This window comes from Drosophila pseudoobscura, chromosome 2 (genome assembly GCF_009870125.1).
Source record: "Drosophila pseudoobscura strain MV-25-SWS-2005 chromosome 2, UCI_Dpse_MV25, whole genome shotgun sequence".
NCBI lineage: Eukaryota > Metazoa > Arthropoda > Insecta > Diptera > Drosophilidae > Drosophila > Drosophila pseudoobscura.
Genome location: NC_046679.1, coordinates 19289995 through 19307117, shown reverse-complemented (window position 1 = coordinate 19307117; position 17123 = coordinate 19289995). Strand labels below are relative to the sequence as shown.

Below are 17123 nucleotides of genomic sequence, written 5' to 3'. Positions count from 1 at the left end.
GCTGCCTGGCCTCCCTGGTTGCAACACGAAGCCCAGTGCTGTCCTCGGGTCTGGTTTCCCGCTAAAACTGGATCATAACATGGCCGTTAGGGGATCAGATGGCGCACTCAATCCTTGGGCCCGTAAATAATTGTATGAAAAGAAATTTACCATATACATTTTAGGTACCTATACATCTATATCAACTCACATTACGAAAATTCATTTCATATCTGAATATTTGACCACAATAAAACCATATAAAATGTACTGATTGAAGGAAACAATAGAGATGTTTTTGCAACTTCTCCACTCATTAACAAATTTCAGAGAATTCAACTTTCAATCTGCAAAATATTAAAGAATTCCTTTTATATTTTTTTAAAAAATCTCCCGCTTCTTTTATCCTAAATTTTGAAGACCCTAATAAGAAGGTGTACAATTTTTCTAGCCAACTGTTTTGGGCACTCGCTTAGGTTTAGGTGTAAATTCCGAGCCGGGACATATCTAATCCAGCACCTGCATCTAGTTACCTTTGCAGGGGGAAGGGAGCGTCCGAAAACTGTATGGCAATGGCTGCCTTTACGTTCATTGTTTGTGTGAGTATGTGTGTTGGTGGGTGTATGTATGTATGTATTATTGTTTTGCTTTTGTGTGAAGTGCGCTGCTTGAAATGCTGCACATGCCTGGCCAACCGCATGCCTGGGCTTAGAGGACCGCCGCAAATATTTTGGGGCTGCTTACCAAGAGAACGCTTACCTTCTCTCCCTCCGTAATTCTTTTTTTGTCTCTGTTCAAATTTATGGTACTGAATTCTGCCCCATCTGTCCCCTGCTTTCAGGAGCGAGCACAATAAAATATTTTTTGCATTAGGCAAAAATTTGCTGAAAATATTTGCAGGTTTTTCAGCTTGACCAGAAACAAAGACAGCGGGAGAGAGGGAGAGAGGGCGCAATGCCGTGCCTGAGCTCGGCAATTAAGGCTGCTTAAGGGGTAAAGCGTGGTAAAGAGGCTCGGGAGGACGGGAAGTCGCACATTAAGCGCTTCATTAAATATTTAAGTTTGACCTGCTCGCGCACACGTACCACGCTGCGTATGCGTTATAGGGCAGTGCTGGCTGGGTGGGTGGCCTGTAAGGGCATCCAGTTTGCTGGCTGCAGCTGCTGTTGTTGCTCTTCCACAAAAGAAGTGGGTTCTTGTTGCCGCTGCGTTTGCTGTTGCTGTTGCTGGTGCAGCAAAAATAATGTTAAGTGCGGCCGCGAGCATGAAACTGACATGCTTTTCAGCATTTTCTTATTTTCCCCCTTTTTTTCTTTTTTTTTTTGCATGCAGCTTTCCTTTGCTTTGGCTCGTTGAAGCACTTGCGTGACGCTCCGAGCAAATCTTGTTGTTGGGGCTTCAAGAAGTCTGCAGTTTTCGGCCTGGGAACTGTTTCATTTCACTTGCAGGAGGCCCTGAGCTATGGTTAGAGCTCAGCATTTGAGCTGGCATTGAACCCGCGTTGGTGGTTCATTTCTCGTGACTCCTCGTGTTGCTTCTATCAATTGGTGGCAGCAGCTAGGGGCCTTGTACTCCACCTCAAAGAGGTTGCCACATTCCTAGATTCCTAGATTTTGCTTTGCGCTCTTCCATTTGCATATTAAAATGCTTTTCCACGGTTGGATGTCTGTCTACCTTTCACTCTGTCGGAATCTAACCACCTCCAGCCGGGCGCAAATTAAAAACACCGAATAACGACTGGGTGGGCTCTCTGCTCCCCCGTCCGCTGCCTCCTGGCTGTGCAGCTCTCATATTTTGCTCATGCTTAGATCTCCAGCACTCCAGACTACTGAACACTTAACCGGCTTCAGTTGCTGCCCTGCTGCTGCCTGCCACCCACATTTGCTCATTTGCCGCACTGACTTTTTGGGTCACATCCTCAGGGAGCAATGCGTCAAAATCAGTGTCAACGCGCAGCGGTCTTTCCGCTCCTCTTCTTGAGGCACTCTCACTCTACTCTCTCTCTGTCAGTGTGCGTGTTAAAAAATTAATTCTTGCCGTTATGCAAAACCTCTTTTTTGTTGCTTGCAGTCCTTTCAATCCTGTCGGCTGCCAACTCTCACACACAGTCTCAGCCCGAGATTGGCATAGTTGGCCTTTTTGAAGGTTGGCAATAAATTGCCAAAAAAAATGGAGGAGAGAGAAATGGGTAAAAAGTTGAGTGGAGAAACCTGCAGCAATGTCGTTACCTTGAGGCTTATCGCATAATGTCTTCCCTGGGCCATGGGTGTGGCTGGTAAATGGCTGGCAAGCGTATATCGCAGTTCGTTTAAACAGCGTCATCGACATCCTCGACTTCCCCCTACTCGGCATCGACAAATATCATAAAGAGTTTCCGCCGTCGAGCTATGGCGAAAGTTTTGCATCAGCCGATAGGTGATTAATGTCCAAGGCGTTTCTGAATCCTACAATTCGAGCAGATACATTTAATAGGAATCAGAGCGGGCCCAATGGCTTCCTCTGCATACTTAGAGGCGCTTCATCACTGGTCTCATTGCGTTTCAAGTGAAGCGACTGTAGCAGCGGTGGAAGCCCCTCAAAACTTGCTTTATGGCCGTCGGTGATGACTTGAATAATAATCAGAGTACGAGTAGTAACAAGGACATGGCTCTGACAAAAGCACACACACCCGCCGCACCCGCCGCACCTGCCACACCTTCCACACTCAAACACAGAGGCGCCTCTGCTGCACTTGTGTTTGTTTTCGTGCCTGTTAGGCCGGGCCTTGCCCGCCACTCCCTCTGACGCCTATGGCACTTGAAGTGTGTTTAAAGATAAAAATGCAGTTTATCCTCTTTTCACTGCAACTAACTGAGGCCTCTCTCACAGCTGTGTGTATTTCACTCTCTCTCTCTCTCTCTTTCTCTCTCTCGGTGAGTGTCTGCTTTCTTGATTGTGTATCTGTGTGCATCCACGCTTTTTGGGCTTTTGAGTGCTTTAGAAAGAATTTTTGTTTTTGTCCACATTCTAATGTATGTGTGTGTGTGTGGGGGTGTGTGTGTGTAGACGTAGCAGCAGCCACCGAGCCACTCGTATCTCCCATTTATTCCATGTCCCAGCTAAGACTTGCCTGCGCTTGAATACTTTTCAATAGTTCTTCAATAGTTTGTCGTCAACACTCTCTCAATCTTCAACCAGCCTTTTCTCCTCCTCTACTTCCTATTCAGAGCAAGTTCTGTTTTGGGTTTCTGAAAAGGCCCCAACACTTCAAAACGAATAGGATAGTCCGTAGTGGGCTTTAATTATATTTGGCAGATGATACTGGATACTGGATACTGGTTACCAAGATGGAATCAGTGTACAGGGCACATGACACGATTCTCCTAGTAAGGGATAATGGATAAAAGGCAACCTGCAGTACGAACTTGGGCTGGAGTCAATCATAAACATAGAGCAAACAAGACAAAATCAGATTCCAGATCACTGAAAATTTTCTTCGAGCTCATTGACAATTCAAAGACGGCATAATAGAGTCAGCGAATTACGGTCCTCAATCAAACAATCAGCAAAATGTGTACTGGAAAATTGAATTTTGATTCGGATGTGGATGTTGATGTTGATGTTGATGCCTAGGCCCACCTAATGAAAATCAATTCAGGCGCTTGCCATTTTAGGCGGAAGTCCACAGAAAAAAAACAACAGAGACTGCCTCTGCCTGTGCCTCTGTTTGGCTCCGGCAAATATACATAATTTTTATCTGGCGATGGGATGAATTCTGTTTATACGCAGTAGGTATAAAATTATATAAAATATAAATAGCAAAAAGTTCTCTGGCCCGGTCCACAACAAGCTCTTATGAATATGAAATGATTTCGAGCGAATAAATGAGAGAAGTTTTCGGATTGATGCTCGTCGCAAATTTCAACAATCAAAATAAATATTTAAACATAATCGGACCCACAATTAGCCAGAGACCTTACCCCTCCCTCGAGTCCCAGCCACCCCACCCGTTCCTGCGCCCATCGTGGCTATATTACCTATCTCTTTGGCCAGTTTGTGGTAAAAATAAATTAGTTCCCAGTTTCCCAGTCCCTGTTTCCGTCAACGTAAACCGCTCCCTTCCTCGCTGCTGGCTCTGCTGCAATTGGCCTTCATTTGCGAATGAGCAAATAAGTGAGTTAACTGTAATTTCGGGCTAGTAATCATTAATAATTTACGGCCAATAGGCTCCAGCCAAGTCCCATCTCAGTCGCACACATAGGCGGCCAGCCGTTCCAGCCCCAGCCTCAGCCCCAGCCCCAGCCCCAGCCCCAGCCCAGGGAGCTCGAGTGGGTGGTGTAGGCTAGAATGGACGGTGCTGCGAGGGCTGGGGGTTAGCTTCGGACCGAGTGCCACTCAGCCTCAGCCTCAGCCCGCTCGGGCTGCTGTTGCTAACCACTTGACGTTTGGTAAAGCAAATTTTAAATAGCACAAATACTTGAGCTCTCTCGTTGTTCATTGTTCGTTGTTCGTGTTGTGCCAGTTTTTGTTTGACCGACAACAATTGACTGGGCCCTCGTTTTAACCCGTTGAGCCACCTGGCAGGAAACAGGTGCGGCCCGGGGCTGGCGGTGGCTGCTGGGGCTGCCTGGTACAAATGAAAAGTAAATAATTCAGCAGAAATAAGTTAAGGGGTCGTCCGTTACCGAGCACAGTACTGTTGATCTTTCAATTTGCCGAAGAAATCGTGTGAAATAGAAGCAATCAGCAAAAGTGGGTGAAAAGCAAAAAGAAATCAAGCTCAAATTCTGGTGAATTTTCCCAAGTTGTTAGGCAGCTCTGCTTAAAATTAATGAGTTTATAAATAAATTCTGGTTGGATTTCGTTAAATATCAGTAGTGCCTATTTTGTGTTTATTCTGAATACTAATAGCATCAGAAGTATTGCCGAAATATGATTATATTAGCAGTCAAAGTCGAGGTACGCTTTTCCTCTGGCATTGTTTTCCTTCTGGGCTTCTCCATACGTTTTCACCGTTTTCTTACCTCAGGCACTGGCATTACTCACATTCACGTTCATTGCAGGCGTACGTGCTAATGCCGGCATATTGATAGAAATCCTGTAAATATCCTGTCAACACCATGCCGCAACATCGAATGAAAGAAGCGGAACAGACAAGACAGTTCCTCGTCCTCTTCATCTTTTTCCCCCTTGGAAGTCGAACGCTAATAGCGACAGCTGCACGTCGGCAGCGATAACAGGATACAACATTAAAGTACTTTGAGATTTACTTTTGAAGATTCCCCACCTTACTTCCGGGGCCCTGCATCCCGGCCATTCTGCGGCTTAAAACATAAAAATATGACAGGTTGTGGCATCCATCGCAGGCCTGCACTGAGCGGCTTAAGTCCTCGAGCTGGCTGGGGAGGGCAGAATGGGGCTATAAACTTTTTCAGTGCATGCAATCAAGGTGAATTTATGGATGCCAGATATTAGCCGAGTTCCCAGATAATTCCCAGATAAAGTCTACAACATATTTAGGTGAAACATATGCAAGCGGTTTTATTCAAAGCGGTTTTTTATTCAAAGATACTAAACTGCAGTAGTAAGACCTCTGATTGAAAGAAAAGAATACCCCTGTACTCTACTTCGAGCTTCAGCTCTTCTTAGGTTTTAATACAGAAATTTTCTTTTCTTTTAAGCTGATCCTGAACCTTATCAGCACACTCCAGTAACCACCAAGCCCCCCATCTAAGCCTCCTTTTCCAACCCCCCGATGCCGCTTTTGCCGCTGTTGCTGCACATTTTTGTATTCCTCTTCCTGGAATTTCGCTTTATTATAAAATATTGAAGATGTACAGGAAGAAACAAAACAAAAACAAAAAAACAGCACAGCAAAAGAAAAGAAAGCCCAACAATAGCAGGCAAAGGAATGGCAAGCGCCACCATCTTCCTACAGGTGAAAGACTGACGAGACTCGTCCCGAAATCCGCCGGCACCACCCGACCCCCTTCGACTTTGAGTAATGACAGCAGCTGCTCTAATCGAAAACGTGTTTAAGTAGCTACCTGAAGCATTTAATAAAGCGAAATAAAAACTGGAAACTGGGAAGGAAAAGGCCAAGGAGAGTGAGCGGGGGAGCGGGGAAAAATGCCAAAGACGTAGGCGTGGTCATAATTGCGTGACACGGCGTGGCGCCATTTTGAAGTTAGTTACGCAAGACAATGGCCGGCAAAGGGAAGTTGAATGCGGATGCGGATACGGATGCGGATGCGGCGGCTTCATTTTGTTGTTGTCTTGTTGTCTGTCATTTGCCGTCAGCCCCTTTAAGTTTTGTACGTGCGGTTGCTTTGCGGTTTGGCTTCAATGTAGTTGTATCTGTGTGTATGTGTGTGCGTGTGTGTGATAAAGATAATAAACATTCTTATCCTTGGCAGAGGAGGCATACACGGGCTTAGTGTCTAACAAATGTGTGCCGTGTGACAACGCCAGCGACATGAACCGGGAAAGGTGCCGCCTGCGGTCTCCACATGCGACGGCATATACATGTATGTACTCCCTTATTCCCTCTCTGTATATGTGTGTGTAAGCGGAATGAACGGTAATCCGTCGTGTTTTGAATAACAAAATTTCCCGTACGAGATTGTTGCACACTGGAATTTTACCCGGACCGCTAACAAACCGCAAGCAATGTCAAGTGGCACGAGGTGGAAACAAAAGACACAAGCAACAACTACGGCACACACAAGAAATGTCGTGTCCTGTGGGCCACGCCCAACCCTACCACACTCACACACATTTAGGGCTCCCTTTTTGTATGTGCCCAAAAAAAGAGAGAAGAGCCTCAAAGGATAAAGGATAGCCGGCCAAGTCGCGCACGCACATTTCGCACAAATTCTCGTCGAGTTTGTCAATAAAAGTGAAGAGCCTTGCCTTGCCTTGCCTTTCTTGCAGACCAGCCTTTAGGCCAGCTGCCAGTGCGTGACAATCGCCACCTGGAAGAACACATTCTTATAGAAAACAGGAAGGAGGAGTGTGTGTAAGCCATCCTGTAAATTGATCAAAATAAAATTTGTAATAATTAAAAAAATATATATATATTTCGTGTACAAAATTATTATTTAAAAATCCGAGTGACTGTGTGAAACCTTTGACCATTTTAAATTTTTTTTTCATCCTGTTTGTTATTCCACACTTTTTTAGTGTTTATTTCATTTTTGTTATTTTTTTTCTTTTAACTTTGTTTCGTGGTTTTCAATTTCATACTCCATTCGTTTTCATCCGGCACGCATCCTCTTCTTGGCCCTTCTTCCTCTGTCTGTCTGTCTGTCTGCCTGCTGTATTAATGGCATTTATTATTTTCTCGTTACACGTTGACTTTTGTGCTACAATTTCTCAAAGAAGGCGGCTCCTTCTTCGCCGTGGCAAGGCAGCAATAAACGATAACAACTGACAAGGATAAAGTGCAAACGGTGTCATCCGAGTACGGCCAAATACGAGTAGTGTCCTCTCCGCCCAGAGATGGACTGGGTCCGGTATCTCGACATCTAACTGGAGAAGAGAATCACTCTCCATTTCAGTCCGTACCGGGCAGTTTTTCTTAATTTCTAGAGAATCTGCTGTGCGAGCTGCGATAAAGCGCTTCCGACCAGGCGTGCGGCGGTGCGGCAATGAGAATGCGAGTTTTGTTTGGCTTTTAAATTTAAATTTATAACACCCCACGAAGAGTGGAGTCGCGTGAGGCATGGCGGAGGAATCAACGGCGCACAGTGGCGAATCAGACGAAAAGAGGTGGCAAAACTCGAAGATTTTTGATTAAAATCAAATTTTTAAATATTTGGACCATTACCCTTATATTTTCTCGAGAATTTGTTTTGAAGTTATTAATTTAGCAAGCTAAAACGGCGGAATGTCCCACTGTGCGGCGTGGAGTCGCGTGGCAGCGGCCGGGAAATGGGTCGCGCTTAGTTAATTGGACTGGCTGATGAATTGTTGAGCCGTTGGCAAATTAACCCTCATCAGTTTTGGAGGGCCTAACTCTCACCACCATCCCCACCCAGCTTCCAGCTTTCAGATCTCACCTTCACACCGTCTCCAGCACACATGAACACGCCCGTACTCGTAGGGTAGAAAGAAGGTCGCTCGGCACGTAAATAATGCTGATGAGTGTATCTGAAAAATAAAGGAAATTTCCAGTGCAGTCAAACTACATACACATAGAGATTCCTTTCCAAAAAGAAACAAAATAAAAATAACAAAATTCTTCATCAGAGATGTTTATTAAATTTGGTCTAGTAAGTCTGTTGAGCATCTCAATCATAACATGGAACTCTTTTTATGGTAAGTCCGCAGAAGAATTACCTTCAGTGAGAGCATTCAATTGAATAGAATATCTTCAAGCAGTCAATGGGACTGAATTTGAGTCACCAAAGTGCGTGAGCTGTGACGAATTTCAAGAGCCGTGCGCTGGTCTTGAAACCTCCGGCATCTCCTGCGATAATGCAACAGATCGAGAGAAATTTAAAGAAAAGAAAACCGCTACAAATGGAACACTTGCACAATGTGTGCCCGATGAATACGAAGTGACAGGTATGCAGGCTATTTGGTACATATATTTGTATTAACAGACTGATTTCATATTTTCCAGGTATTTTATGGGAAATGTGCTGCATATGGAACCCGAAAATGGGATGCCGACAGATTGCGGGACACTACCATCAGCAGACTGAACACTGGAATGATTACTGTATGTACTGTCTGCACATATGCGGCTGCGGAACAGGAAGAATTGAAGCTAGAAATGGCCTTACCAGAGTACTGCTGCTTTGCTACACTATTATCGGAATTTACTCTAAACTATTGTACATATACGAAATATACTAAGAATTCTTGCAGTTTACACTTTTATACGATATTGTGCTGCTTTTGTGCTGAGCCAATTTCCGACTATGAACTGAGAATGCACTGTGAATGCCCTAACACATGTTGTTTTACATATCATAGGAAATTCAATGAAGCTGCTTACATGGGGACTAGGCTAAGGCGTTTAGAAATCAAGTCAACAATACATCCAGGGAGATTCTTTTCAATATCAAAAGTTTTCAATCAGTGATGATTATCCAATTTGATCTAGTAAGTCTGTTGTTGAGCATCTCAATCATAACATGGAACTATTTTTATGGTAAGTCCGCAGAAGAATTACCTTCAGTGAGAGCATGCAATTGAAGGTATTCTTCAAGCAGTCGATGGGACTCAATTGGAGTCACCAAAGTGCGCGAGCTGTGACAGTGTTCAGGACGCGTGCACTGGTCTTGCAACCTCCGGCATCTTCTGCGATAATGCAACAGATCGAGAGAAAATTAAACCAAAAAGAACCGCTACAAAAGGCACACTTGCACAATGTGTGCCCGATGAATACGAAGTGACAGGTATGCAGGCTATATGGTACATATATTTGTATAACCAGACGGATTTCATATTTTCCAGGTGATATATGGGACTGGTGCTGCTTTTGGAACCCGAAAATGGGATGCCAACAGCTTACGGGACACTACTATCAGCTGCATGAAGACTGGAATATTACCTGTATGCTCTGTCTGCACTCGTGCGACTGCGATACAGGAGCAAATGAAGCCAGAAGTGGCCTTGCCAGAGTACTGCTGCTTTGCTACACTATTATCGGAATTTACTCTAAACTATTGTACATTTACGAAATATACTAAGAATTCTTGCAGTTTCCACTTTTATACGATATTGTGCTGCTTTTGTGCTGAGCCAATTTCCGACTATGAACTGAGAATGCACTGTGAATGCCCTGACAAATGTTGTTTTACATATCATAGGAAATTCAATGAAGCTGCTCGCATAGGGCCATAGGGCGCCAAGGCGTTTAGAAATCAAGTGAACAATACATCCAGGGAGATTCTTTTCAATATCAAAAGTTTTCAATCCGTGATGATTTTCAAATTTGATCTACTAACCCTGTTGAGCATCTCAAACATGATATGGAACGCAATCTGTGGTGAGTAAGCATACGTTTTACATATAGTTAGAGCATACAACTGAAGGGCATACCTTTAATAAGTCGATAAGGCTCAATTGGAGTCGGTACAGTGCGGCGATTGTAAGAAGACTCAGTCCGGTTGTCCGAGAGTCGAATCCCCCGGCATCTACTGTGAAAATATCGCAGATCAAGAGAAAATAAGACCAAAAGAAAAACACTCCAATAGAGCCGCTGACAATGGATTATTTTCGGCATGTGTGCCAGATAATTACGAACAGATTGGTATGCATTTCAATCAGATATCGGTTGTATTGGATTGATTTGATATTTTCCAGGTGAGATATGGGACTGGTGCTGCTTTTGGAACGCGGAAATAGGATGTCAACAACTTAGGGGACGCTTCTATAATCAGAACTCTAGCTGGAACGAGGATGAGACCTGTGATCTCTGTCTGCAATCGTGTGACTGTCATTCAAAAGACCATGTATCCCGAAATCGCCTTTCCAGGGTACTCGTCCTCTGCCTCACTATTATCCGAATATATTAAAAACTACGAATGTATATACATATATTTTATTTAAGAAAATAATATTAAATATACGGGCAGTTTCAACTTTTATGGTTACTGCTTTTTCCCAAGCCACTGGAATGCCTTGAGAAATGTTGCTTTACATATCACAGGAAATTCAATAAAGCTGCCTGCATGGGGGAATTTCAAGTGCCTGGACCCCAGACCAAAACAAAGTGGCCATTGGACTAAGCCAAGGCGCATACAAATCAAGTCAACAATGGGCGGGCTACACAGTACAAAGCACGGGACACGGGACACAGGACACAGGACACAGGACACAGAACATGGGCTAACGGCAAAGAGGCGAGAGGATGCGATATTGTTTCTGTTTGTTTGGCTTGTCTCGGACAGGCTGGAGAGTGTTTGGAGGCCCCTTCTGGGGGATTTCCTTTATCGCAAAAAAACGTGCATCGATGTTGGGTCAGTTCGTTCCTTATTGAAATTGCTGCCTGATGTGATCCCAAAATAGTGATCAACTTTGGACAGTGTCTCGCAGCCCTTATGCTGCACACAGATGGAGCTGTGGAGAAAATGGAGCAGGCATATTCTGTGTCCTACTGCGCCCGGTGGTGGTCCGCTCGCTCCAGGCCCCATCCACGACTTTTGTCTGCAAGTTCATTGGCCCATTTCCCATTTTCCACTTTTATGTTTGCCAAGCACTGACACTGCGGCCAACAGCCAAAATGCAAATGAGCGGCTCTGGATCTCTGGTTCCTCCTCTGGACTCTGGCTGCTATCCAACTGGAGAACAAAGAACCGAATACAAAATATTAAGCAAAATGTGTGGCAAACTTTAAACGAAGCGGAGCCCCAGAAAAGTTTTGGCCTGCGTTTGTTATATTTTATTTACTAAGTGCAAATGTTGCTTGCAGTCATTGAAATTGAAACAAATATATACACGCACGCGAGCACACATACTCGTAAAACCAAAAAAAAAAAATGAATAAAAATAAAGCCAAAAAACAAAAGGGGAACGAGGGACCATCGCCCAGAAGCCTAAGTCATTTGTAGCCCTTTTGTGAGTGGGCCAGCAAACACAGCAACAACAACCACGCTAACTTAGCTGCCTCATCATGCCACCATTAATGTGCATGTGTGTGCCTTTCCATGGCCCTCTGTCTGTGTGTGTGTGTGTGTGTGTAAAAGTTATAGTAAAAGCGAGACGCACGTATTTTAATATGTGCCCCAAAGCAGAAGAAAAATCGCACGTACGTGACTTCATTTGCTCTGCTCTGTCCCTGTCCCATTGCCAGCGGCATGTCCTGTCCCTGTCTCTTGCTCTCCTCAGAGCAGAACAAGCGGCGGCCAGAGTTGATACCAGTTTGGCCAACAGGGTTGCCAAGCGGCAATCAATTCATCCTTTAATCAATTGCTTCATAATATTCCACCATATGTCGATAGCTTGTCACTGTTATATATTTCTTTAGCGGGATCAACAATTGCTCATGTATTTTGATGATTTTTGTTGGGCTCTTCAATAGTTTCCTTAAAAGTAGATCAGATCTGATCGGTCTCTAATACCTTATCCACAGATTAATTTATTCTTATAGAATCTCCTTCTAATTAACCTGTTCAATCGGAGTATACCCTTCTATTTTGTTTTGTTGGCCTGCTTTGTTTTCATTTCGCTCCGAGTGCTACGACGAATCAATGGCGCCTGGGCCTGACCTGACCTGCCCCGCTGTGCCTGTGTGCGCTCGTGCGTGCGACACATGTTTTAATTAATAAATGCCATTGTCAAATCACCTGACATTAGGCCGGGATGCGGCCAAGACTTGAAATATTTGCCTCATAAGTTATTTCGTATCATTTCGGGATGAATGCCGGACAGTAGAGATGGTAATGTTAACGGCTACGTTACCGGACCATACAAAATTAGCGTCATTATGCTAGAAACAGTTGTTCTACTCCATCTCTCTTTCTCTGTTTCTCTCTTCCTCGCTTCATTGACAGCTATCTCTTTCTTTATATGTATTTGTCTAATAACAACAACAATCATGCCTAATGCTGATGATGATGGGCACGCACTGAAAGCAAATCAAACGTAGAGCACGCTGAACCAAATTGGTTGAATAGAGAGGACTCACTGCCTGACAGCCTACTACTACTACGTGTAGATGGGGGGTGGTGGCGTGAGTGTGTGTGTGTGTGTGTGTGTGTGTCGCACGTATCAAATAAACGGCCTCTGCCTGGCGGCTAAGCAGCTGAAAAGTAGGGAACACTGCGACTCTTCGGCAACTGCATAGCCATCTTTTATGCCCTGCCTGGCCCTGCCTGGCCCTGCCGCTGCCCCGCCACTCACCATTCGCCAACCGAAAGTATCTTTTTATTTGCACAGCATTTACATGATGTGCTGGCGGATTTTATTTATTTATTTTGGTGGTTTTCCTTTTGGGCGTTTTTCGGTTCAAAGTCGGTTGAACTGGGCGCTGAGCTCATTAGGGCCATATAAATCAAGCGATGTATTTATTTTTATTTATGAACCGCAGCTGTGACGCCTCACACACAGACACACACACACACACACAGCGACAGGGAGTGTTGTTGGCCAATTTAGTGGCCACAAACAAATTGCTCTAGATCTGAGCACTCTTCCCAATAGATTCACCCTGTCACCATCTATATTTCTATGGCTAGATCTATGAGTAACTTTTTATTGAAAGCGTATTGCCATATCGGCTTGCCACCGCTGGCAAACCGCTCTTGTTTCTTATTCACGTTATTATTACTGGCCGAGCCGCATAATGAGTGTCCTTAGCTTGCGGCCATAAAATATATGCCCCTTCGACGACTTACTCTCCCTTCTCTCTCAAAATATTCGTATATGCGAATGTATGTGGACACAGAATCGATTATTTAAAATAATAAACGTGGAAAAAATGCTGAAATCGTTCGATTGTCTACTGCCTGCCTGCTGTTGCTCTGAGGCACATCGAACAATCAGGCCGGCGGACGGACCCCAGAAACAGGCCCATAAATAAACGGAGAGGAGAGGTCCCAGGAAGCAAAGGTGGAGGCGGGTCTAGACCCAGCAGACAAACAGTTGATTGAATATTTGCGCGTCGTAATCATTGAAATGTATGGCATTCCAATTGACGTAAAAGGTACAACAACCAGCACACAAAAAGAGCTGAAAAATAAAACAAAAATGATTTTGCACATGTGTATTGGACCGGGAGGAGGATAAGGCCACATGTTTTAAATATGCTTTTATGGATTTATTTCCTTCATTTGCATTTGCGTATCATTAATTTTATTTGCTCCTCACTCCGGGCAAAACATCTTCCAACCTAAGGCGGTTTTATGATTGAAACGCATGTGTCGATCACACAATCCAATGTGGTAGGAGTATTGCGAACACTGAGAGAAAAATAGCTGAACTTCGTACACTACATAGTATGTAATAATTGTCAAAACGAACAGAAAATCGCATAAAATGAACTAAATGTACAAACTAGGCGTCTGCAAGGCATTTTATTCTTCAACAATTTATATCGTAATAGATTCGACGAAATTTATCTAAATATACAACCTTAAATTATACAACAGATAGACTTGAAGACCTTATTAGTTGCTAGTTCTCCCTGAAATCTAAACCTATGTAAAATTAAAAAAATATTTAAATATTCACACTTAATGTATATTAATATTTCATCTTATCTGTTGACATTAGGAGCTCCGAAAAAACGTAAGAAAAAATATTACTTAAAAGGGAAACATTTTCTTAATATTTTCTGCTGTATAATTTGTAAACCTTTTTTATAAATTGCTGCTCATCATATAATCAATCATTGGGGATATAAAATACATATACCGCTCTTCTGAATCTGCTTTGCTAAGGCTTTGATTAATTTACATTTCAACAAATCATATTTTATATTTTTTTGATTTTTCCGTAACTCAGTTAAGCAGATACATATTTAATTACAAGTGTTCTCCATTAAATGATTGGTTAATCGTATTTAACTTTATTAAATTTACGAATAATTTGATTTGAATGAAGGTCAAAATGGTACTCTTCACAAACCCACAAATTATTGAAATGTACAGACGAAATATAAATGAAATCTCAATTTATGTGTTTCATAATAAACTCATAAGCAGCTCCAGACATTATCATGGTCCAGCCGCTGTCCCTGCCTGATCCCATCTCGGGAATGGTACAGGACGACCTCTTGCCACCTGCAAGACAAAAGTTTGATTTATGTGATTGCCAGACGAGAGGCAATAACTTCATGTGTCATGTTTGCGAATGTCTCTCGGTGTGTTCTCGTTTTCGTTCTGTAAGAGAATGGCTTGATGGCTGATAGTTTCTTTTTTTGTGTATTTTTCGGTTGCCTCTGCCTAGATTACAGTCGCACACAAGTGTATACACACAGAGGCACGCGAAGGCTCAAACTGTAAACGTCGGACCACGCAGGAGACAGTTAACCAACCTCAAAGGGCATGTACGTATGGCTGGCTGCTCCGGATCTCTCCATGTTGCCACCCGCTGACCCCCGTTGACAGTTGTTCAAAGTTATGCTGTAGCTCTGGCGAGATGACATTTAGCAGATATAAAGCTCACAGATACACACACGCACGAACACATCGAGCCCTGAATATGGCGACTTTTTTTGTGGGCGAAAAAGTTTTGCAGCCCTCTCAGTATGGGTTTTTTTTCCACTTTTGGGGGGGCAGCAAAAAGGGACACAAGTAATTGAATTTCAATCGCAAAACTCACACAGATACCAGCACACACACATATGCAGGCGATTGCCTGTGCATACATATGTGTATGTGGAGTACACAAAGCGAAACGACAAACAACTCGTAATGCGGAATTTTCATATTAAATCCGCTTTTCAGCAGGCCCTCAAAATACTAACACTCATGCGTGTGTGAATGCGAGGGAGTATCTGTGTTTGTGTGTGTGTATTTTGCGCATCTTTTCGAGTGAGTTGAAAATAATGACAATTTAATTCAGGGTCACTAATTTTTCTGTCACATCGCACAAGAAGACCGCATCAGCATCCCAGTCCCAGAGTCAGGGGAAAAGCAAAGTCAGAGGGCGCCATTGCTCATACGCCACGTCGCCAGCTTAAACCATGAATTTCGGTTGCTGTTGCTGTTGCTGGTGCTCTGTTCTGCTTGCTATGTCCTGGTATTCCTGGTTGGCTTCTTAAGCTGTTTAATCTAATGTAGCGCAACGCTGACACTCCGGGCCAGCGCACTGAAAGCCAAACGGCAGCAGCAGGCACTTTTAAGCACTTTGAAACTCATTTCCTACCCTCAACCACACTGTGCACAGTGACATGCATACTTTCGTACTTTCGTGTACACACACGCACATACAGATGTGTGCGAGGGTGTGCTGTCAATAGCTACTTGAGTTCTTGGGCCTGGGTTAGGCCCTAAGCCTTGTTGGCCGCTACTTCCGGTCACACATACTCGTATCTGGGAAGACCTCAACAATCCCGATCTGGCTGGCCTGGCCGGGCCTGTCCACTCTAAACTTGCACTTTAAATTGGCTGTAAGTAGGGAAAAATAGACAAACGAGCGGTACCCTATGCTAAGGCGAACATCAGATACTCTATACCCGTTTGAGGGCCTCGCCTCGGGCCAAATGAACCGCTGAGAGTGAGGCCCGGCCCGTACTTTGATGTATATAAATAGCAAATCCAGCCAAGCATCGATCTGCCCCGCCCCCTAATTGATGGCCGCATTTACACTTGGCCTTCATCCCATCCATTTTTTCTTTTCTTTGCTCTATTTTTTGTAGCTGCTCTACAAATGCTCTGTTTACACTGCTCGCTGTCCCTTTTACGGCCATTGGGGGCCTCCGTTTCCGTTCATTTCACTTTCACATAGGCAATTGCTAATTTGCAATTTTTCCTCCAACCATGCGTCCATGTATGCGTCTGCGTCTGTGTATGTGTATGTGTATGTGTGTGTGCGTCTGGGTTGGTTTAAGTAGCATACTTTTCAAGTCGGAAAGTTCGGACTGGGGGACTGGCGGACTGGGTTCTGGGACATATTTTCACTCTGTATTATAAATACATTTATACGCTACTCATTCGCTTCCGGTTTCGGTTTCGGTTGTCAACGGCAACGGAAACGTAATCTGCTTGTCATCAACCCGTGGCCACCAGCTACAGCTACAGTTACTTATTCTTATACTTCTTCATTCCGCTTCTCCAATCCACTCTGCTCTTCTCCGGCAGTGTCCGTTGTTGTCGCTCCATCTTGGGTATTTCGTATTTCCGCGGCTCGGTATTGCCTTTCAGCTGTGGTTTGCGTTTGATTTCCTGTTTGTCTCTGAATCGTTTCCTTTTGCTTTATGAGGTATTCACTGTATACAATATGCCAATGCAGAAGGTGGTTCTCCACGACGAATGGCGCGTCCACGTGGGGAAAGTGGATAGCAATTTTTAATCATTGGTTAAAAGATTGACAGATAATTAAATTATGTTTTGGGGTACGAGTATTTCATGCGGAATTAAGCTTGCAATTAAAACTTGGAAGCGGACAGGATCCAACATAAAGCTTAGGGCCAGACAGACAGATACTAGGTTTTGTATAATAGAGCAAAAATTCATTACAATCAACAAAAACCTTGGTGTTACCATTGA

General features: G+C 43.8%; 2 protein-coding genes across 5 annotated transcripts; both read left to right on the top strand.

Annotated features, from left to right (window-relative positions):
* Positions 1–8130: 8130 nt before the first annotated feature.
* LOC13036443 (uncharacterized) lies at positions 8131–8846 on the top strand. The gene is made up of 3 exons (XM_003736632.3): positions 8131–8277; positions 8341–8526; positions 8585–8846. Exons 1-3 carry the CDS (start codon positions 8211–8213, stop codon positions 8818–8820), a joined length of 489 nt encoding a protein of 162 aa, XP_003736680.2. The 5' UTR covers positions 8131–8210; the 3' UTR covers positions 8821–8846.
* Positions 8847–8882: 36 nt separating this feature from the next.
* On the top strand, positions 8883–10559 carry LOC13036270 (uncharacterized). 4 transcript variants are annotated; one of them, XR_004468512.1, is made up of 5 exons: positions 8883–9118; positions 9177–9365; positions 9424–9958; positions 10022–10222; positions 10276–10559. XR_004468512.1 is itself a non-coding variant. In XM_003736630.3 (3 exons), the coding sequence occupies exons 1-3, from the start codon at positions 9892–9894 to the stop codon at positions 10485–10487; spliced, it is 480 nt and encodes a 159-aa protein (XP_003736678.3). In that variant the 5' UTR covers positions 9825–9891; the 3' UTR covers positions 10488–10559. The 4 variants fall into 4 exon arrangements, 1 of the variants encoding a protein (XP_003736678.3); XR_004468513.1 differs by having other exon boundaries at positions 9055–9069; positions 9124–9365; XR_004468514.1 differs by lacking the exon at positions 10022–10222 and having other exon boundaries at positions 9180–9365.
* Positions 10560–17123: the final 6564 nt, after the last annotated feature.

Coding starts and splice junctions, on each gene's coding strand:
- LOC13036443 (XM_003736632.3), top strand. CDS start 8,211: ATGTTTATTAAATTTGGTCTAGTAAGTCTGTTGAGCATCTCAATCATA. Junction 8,278..8,340: donor AACATGGAACTCTTTTTATG/GTAAGTCCGCAG, acceptor ATCTTCAAGCAG/TCAATGGGACTGAATTTGAG. Junction 8,527..8,584: donor CGATGAATACGAAGTGACAG/GTATGCAGGCTA, acceptor CATATTTTCCAG/GTATTTTATGGGAAATGTGC.
- LOC13036270 (XM_003736630.3), top strand. CDS start 9,892: ATGATTTTCAAATTTGATCTACTAACCCTGTTGAGCATCTCAAACATG. Junction 9,959..10,021: donor GATATGGAACGCAATCTGTG/GTGAGTAAGCAT, acceptor ACCTTTAATAAG/TCGATAAGGCTCAATTGGAG. Junction 10,223..10,275: donor AGATAATTACGAACAGATTG/GTATGCATTTCA, acceptor GATATTTTCCAG/GTGAGATATGGGACTGGTGC.